The sequence below is a fragment of the Salmo trutta genome, chromosome 36 (assembly GCF_901001165.1).
Source record: "Salmo trutta chromosome 36, fSalTru1.1, whole genome shotgun sequence".
Classification (NCBI taxonomy): Eukaryota; Metazoa; Chordata; class Actinopteri; order Salmoniformes; family Salmonidae; genus Salmo; species Salmo trutta.
In genome coordinates this window covers 5,842,067-5,848,437 of record NC_042992.1, presented here as the reverse complement: position 1 = coordinate 5,848,437, position 6,371 = coordinate 5,842,067, and the positions used below count along the sequence as shown (strand labels likewise).

General features: G+C 41.4%; 1 protein-coding gene across 2 annotated transcripts in view; it reads right to left on the bottom strand.

Annotated features, from left to right (window-relative positions):
- Window positions 1-1,184: 1,184 nt before the first annotated feature.
- Window positions 1,185-6,371, bottom strand: part of LOC115176305 (hippocalcin-like protein 1) — a 74,702-nt gene continuing 69,515 nt past the window's right edge. The window contains exons 6-7 of one of the 2 annotated variants that reach the window (XM_029736244.1): window positions 3,435-3,540; window positions 1,185-2,566 (exon numbers count right to left, since the gene is read on the bottom strand). In XM_029736244.1, the coding sequence (XP_029592104.1) occupies window positions 2,469-2,566; window positions 3,435-3,540 (204 nt within the window). In that variant the 3' untranslated portion in view covers window positions 1,185-2,468. The remainder of the gene's footprint in view (window positions 2,567-3,434; window positions 3,541-6,371) is intronic. The other variant, XM_029736245.1, reaches the window with a different exon arrangement.

Sequence of the window (6,371 nt, the reverse complement as noted above, 5' to 3'; positions counted from 1 at the left end):
GGTAACTTTTCCAAAATGTCCAGATTTCTCCAGAAATTCCTGTTGGAAAAATTCCTGGAATCAGCAGGAAATCTGAGAATCTTCCTACTGAGATTTCTGTAAAACCTGTCAAATAATTTAGCAGCGGTGTAGCAGCGACTGTTCCTCATTCAACCACCAGGGGGCAGTGACACTGGGAGCCCATTAGCAGAGGTGCAGTGCAGTATACATTCTGAAGTGTGCACTCGTCTAGAGCCCTATGGGGCCTTGGTCAAAAGTAGTGCACTATATAGGGAATAGGGTGTCATTTGGGACACATGTCTTGGTGATCAGTGTCTTAAAACAACTCCTCTACCTACTGCCTGTTGGCTAAGTACACATAGGAAGATAACACAAACGCATTGGGATTGAGAATGATAATGAAGCCCTTAGTGTGTTCTCTATGTCTAGGAGACGAGGGAGGGAAGGGGTCTGTTTTAAAGTGGCACACACGGACACACAAACACACACACACGAGTGTGCAAAGACGGGACATGCGTCTTCTGTGTGTGGTCTGGTAGACTACAGTAAGAGTGGTCTGGTAGACTACAGTAAGAGTGGTCTGGTAGATTACAGTAAGCGTGGTCTGGTAGACTACAGTAAGCGTGGTCTGGTAGACTACAGTGAGAGTGGTCTGGTAGACTACAGTAAGAGTGGTCTGGTAGATTACAGTAAGCGTGGTCTGGTAGACTACAGTAAGCGTGGTCTGGTAGACTACAGTAAACGTGGTCTGGTAGACTACAGTAAGCGTGGTCTGGTAGACTACAGTAAGAGCGGTCTGGTAGACTACAGTAAGAGCGGTCTGGTAGACTACAGTAAGAGTGGTCTGGTAGATTACAGTAAGCGTGGTCTGGTAGACTACAGTAAGCATGGTCTGGTAGACTACAGTAAGCGTGGTCTGGTAGACTACAGTAAGAGTGGTCAGGTAGATTACAGCAAGCGTGGTCTGGTAGACTACAGTAAGCGTGGTCTGGTAGACTACAGTAAGAGTGGTCTGGTAGATTACAGTAAGCGTGGTCTGGTAGACTACAGCAAGAGTACTGCTGAAGAGAGAAAAACTACAAATCTTACTTTCTGTGTTTTTTGTGTGTACCATGCAGTGTGGTTTGTGACAATGTGACGACTGTACTTTACTGCTCAGTGATGTAATAAAGTGTTTAAATAAATAACTTTTAAATACTTATATTACATGTTAATAAACAACATTATTGATTAGGCTGTTACGTTAGCCTGGACATACACAAACTGTACACATGCATACTGTACACACATGCACACACACACACTCAGACATACACACACATACATGCATGCATGCATACACTCGTGGCGGCTCAAATGATATGATTTACTGCTACTGGTTTCGTTGCTCAAATGCATTATGGAATCAAATTTTCCCAGTTTTCCCTTCCATGCCGAGTTTTGAAATCTCAACATTCCATCTTGGACAGATATAAGAGACGGTCTCCAAAGACAAGTCATTATCCAAGTATCTTTCTATTTCTCTCTCTTTCTTTCTCTCTATCTTTCTTTCTTTCTTTCGATTCTTCTCCAGTATTGGGTTACGATCGTCTTCGATGGCAAATCAAAAATAAAACCACAATAATTAAAATAAAATCAATATAAGTAAACAACATGAGGAAAACAATATTATGTAATCAAATAATAATAATCAATAATATAAACCCCAAACGGTATCTTCAACAGCTTTCTTTTCCACAGTGAAAGATCATATAGCAGGAAAATTCCCAACTCCTTTCCCTTCCCTGTCTCATATTCCCTGTACGGAAAACCGCTACGGAATTCCCATATCGGATCAGAGCAAGCACAGCTACATAATACTGCCTCCTGAATGCAACAAGAGTTAAAAAAAAAAGACAGATATACTTGGCTATTCATTTTGTATGATGTCATAGATATATGCATTCTATATACACATAAACATGTGAGGGAATTGTAGAAGCTGTGCCTTGATTGGAGGAGAAACAGAATCTATTGAACAGAATAATTAGAACACAGAGGGCCATGCATGGTTCTCAGGATGGAATGTTCCCGTAATTCTCTTCCCCCAAAAATTCCCGACTTTGTAAAAAAAAAATGGTCGACGGACTTCCTGGCGTTGTGAGGCAGCAGAATTCAGCAGAATTTCATCCTTCCAGATCCGGAGAGAGATGGGAAAACACATCGGACAACGAAATGCCGTGGCAACACCTTGTTTTTTTTGTATTCTCAGTTGTCGTATTATCTTCTTAATAATAATCTATGCATGTCCCTTCTTTCGTTTATATATATATTTTAAAATAAAATTAGAATGATTTTAGTTTTATCTCATTTTAAAACTCTTCTTCCAACTTGTACAACAAAAAGATATGAGAGACGAGAACCATCATGCACTGATTTGAGCGTTTCCATAGCAACCGGGGTGGACGTGGCAGGCCAGGTGGGCGGGATTAGAACTGGGAGGCGGAGCTGGGGTCACACTGGAGTAGCCGCACGATGGAGGGATCACTTTTGGCACCTTTAATGAACTCCTCCAGAGACAGTTTACCTGGGGGGGGTAGAGACAGGGAGAGAGAGACACACAGAGAGAGAGAGAGAGAGAGACCGAGAGAGAGACAGGGAGAGAGAGAGAGACAGGGAGAGAGACAGAGAGAGAGAGAGAGAGAGACAGAGAGAGAGACAGAGAGAGAGACAGAGAGAGAGACAGGGAGAGAGACAGGGAGAGAGAGAGATAGGGAGAGAGAGAGCGACAGGGAGAGAGAGAGAGACAGAGAGAGAGACAGAGAGAGAGACAGAGAGAGAGACAGGGAGAGAGAGAGACAGGGAGAGAGAGAGAGAGAGAGACAGGGAGAGAGAGAGAGAGACAGGGAGAGAGACAGAGAGACAGAGAGAGAGAGAGACAGAGAGAGGAGGACAGAGAGAGAGAGACAGAGAGAGAGACAGGGAGAGAGAGAGAGACAGAGAGAGAGATAGGGAGAGAGAGAGCGACAGGGAGAGAGAGAGAGACAGAGAGAGAGACAGAGAGAGAGACAGAGAGAGAGACAGGGAGAGAGAGAGACAGGGAGAGAGAGAGAGAGAGAGAGACAGGGAGAGAGAGAGAGAGACAGAGACAGAGAGAGAGAGAGAGAGAGAGAGAGAGAAAGGAAAAGAGATGCAGGGAGGGGAATATTAAAAGGGCACAGAGAGAAGAGAAAGAGAAAGTGGGAGAACAAGAATAGAGAGAGAGTGAAAGAGAAACATTAGGTTCACTATGGGAAGAACTGAAATACTCATACAAATACTGTTCAGACGCACTCAAAACTAGAACCTGACAGTGACCCCAACCCATCCTCCCCCTTCATTTGTCCCTAGGGCCCTTCTCTCGTCTCTCCCTACCTTCCCTCCCTCCCTCCTCCCTCCCTTCCCCTCTCTCTCACCATCGTTGTTGAGGTCCATCTGTCTGAAGATCTTATCTGTTCTCTTCTCCGGCGTGGACTCATCCTCCGGCATCTTCATGACAGACGACACCATCTTATAAATGGCCTGAGGGAGAGAGAGGGAGAGAGAGGGAGAGAGACAGAGAGAAAGAATGTAAAGAAAGAATTGTAGGATTTCTTGAACTGCCTGTTGAGGAGAGAATCTGCATTTTGTTATGAGAAAACATAGACAGTAGATCTAGCTCCAGATTATGTCCTGGTCTGTCATAATATAATAGAGACAGTAGATATATCTCCAGATTATGTCCTGGTCTGTCATAATATAATAGAGACAGTAGATATATCTCCAGATTATGTCCTGGTCTGTCATAATATAATAGAGACAGTAGATATATCTCCAGATTATGTCCTGGTCTGCTATAATATAATAGAGACAGTAGAGCTATCTGCAGATTATGTCCTGGTCTGCTATAATATAATAGAGACAGTAGAGCTATCTGCAGATTATCTCCTGGTCTGTCATAATATAATAGAGACAGTAGATATATCTCCAGATTATGTCCTGGTCTGCTATAATATAATAGAGACAGTAGAGCTATCTGCAGATTATGTCCTGGTCTGTCATAATATAATAGAGACAGTAGATATATCTCCAGATTATGTCCTGGTCTGCTATAATATAATAGAGACAGTAGAGCTATCTGCAGATTATCTCCTGGTCTGTCATAATATAATAGAGACAGTAGATATATCTCCAGATTATGTCCTGGTCTGCTATAATATAATAGAGACAGTAGAGCTATCTGCAGATTATGTCCTGGTCTGTCATAATATAATAGAGACAGTAGATATATCTCCAGATTATGTCCTGGTCTGCTATAATATAATAGAGACAGTAGAGCTATCTCCAGATTATGTCCTGGTCTGCTATAATATAATAGAGACAGTAGAGCTATCTGCAGATTATGTCCTGGTCTGTCATAATATAAGAGACTAAAATCAGAGAGATAGGATGGATGGTTTAAAGGGAAGAGGGAGTGACAGCAGATAACAGAGGGGGAAATCCACTTGAGTCATTGCTGTAGGCTGAAGAGAGCAAAACTTTCTGTATCGATCTCATCCGTCCTCTATCTGCATATCACAAGATCCCCTGAGAGTAGTAAAGTGTATCCCAAATGGCACCCTACTCCCTATATAGTACACTACTTTAGACCAGAGCCCTATTCCCTATATAGTACACTACTTTAGACCAGAGCCCTATTCTCTATATATAGTACACTACTTTAGACCAGAGCCCTATTCTCTATATATAGTACACTACTTTAGACCAGAGGTCTACTCCCTATATAGTATACTATAGTATACTACTATAGTATACTATAGTAGTATACTACTATACTATAGTATACTACTATAGTATACTACTTCAATTTGTAAGTCGCTCTGGATAAGAGCGTCTGCTAAATGACTTAAATGTAATGTTAAATGTTTAAAGCAGAGGCCTATTCCCTATATAGTACACTACTTTTGACCAGGGCCCTATGCCCTATATAGTGCACTACTTTTGACCAGAGCCCTATGGGCCTTAAATAGGGAATATGGAGCAATTTTGGGATGCAACCTCTCCTGCAAGAGCTACAGTGCATGCAGTGTTTTTGGTCCAGCCCAGCACTAACGCGCCTGATTCAGCTACGTAGTTGCTCTCCCCTGCCCCGGAGGCTAACACAGAAAAGCAGAAAGCATAACTAATCATGGGTAGCACGTTTCGTCAAAATATTGTTTTTAAACGTTTGTTTTAGGGCTGATGCACTACTGGGCATTCGGCTTAGTGCATTATTAATGTGAGCTATAGATGACTTCTTCTAAAGTGCATTCATGTGGAAGGATTTCAAAAAGAATGGCAAATAAAAGGAAGGAAATAGGAAAACCTTTTGTCAAGGTTGAGAGGACTAAATTTATAATTGCTCGCAATTTTCTATGAACTTTGCTAGCTAACGTTAGCATTGCTAGCTATTTCTTATGAACTTTGCTAGCTAACGTTAGCATTGCTAGCTATTTTTTATAAACTTTGCTAGCTAACGTTAGCATTGCTAGCTATTTTTTATAAATTTGTAAGTCGCTCTGGATAAGAGCGTCTGCTAAATGACGTATGATGTAAATGTAAATGATAAACTTTGCTAGCTAACGTTAGCATTGCTAGCTATTTCTTCTGAACTTTGATAGCTAATGTTAGCATTGCTAGCTATTTGTTATCAACTTTGCAAGCTAACGTTAGCATTGCTAGCTATGTTGTATGAACTTTGCTAGCTCTTGACCACATGATCACATTGCCATCTGTCTAAAGTACATTTTACAACATCATAATGATCTTTAATTATGGCAAAGTTGTTTCCTACAAAATGATTTGCCTACTTTAGCAATGTAAACGTATTTCCAGGCCACTATAGTGTAATTTTGACGAGACTGGGCACCAGTCACCTTTAGGAGGCATTTTTATACCTGGAATCAGCAGTTAAAAGAATAACAAAGCAGCCACACTCCACTTATTTGGTAAATACAGTGGCTTGCGAAAGTATTCACCCCCCTTGGCATTTTTCCTATTTTGTTGTCTTACAACCTGGAATTAAAAATGATTATTTGGGGGGTGTGTATCATTTGATTTACACAACATGCCTATCACTTTGAAGATGCTAAATATGTTTTATTGTGAAACAAACAAGAAATAAGACAAAAAAAGTGAAAACTTGAGCATGCATAACTATTCACCCCCCCCAAAGTCAATACTTTGTAGAGCCACCTCTCTTGGGGTATGTCTCTATAAGCTTGGCACATCTAGCTACTGGGATTTTTGCCCATTCGTCAAAGCAATACTGCTCCAGCTCCTTCAAGTTGGATGGGCTCCGCTTGTGTACAGCAATCTTTAAGTCATACCACAGA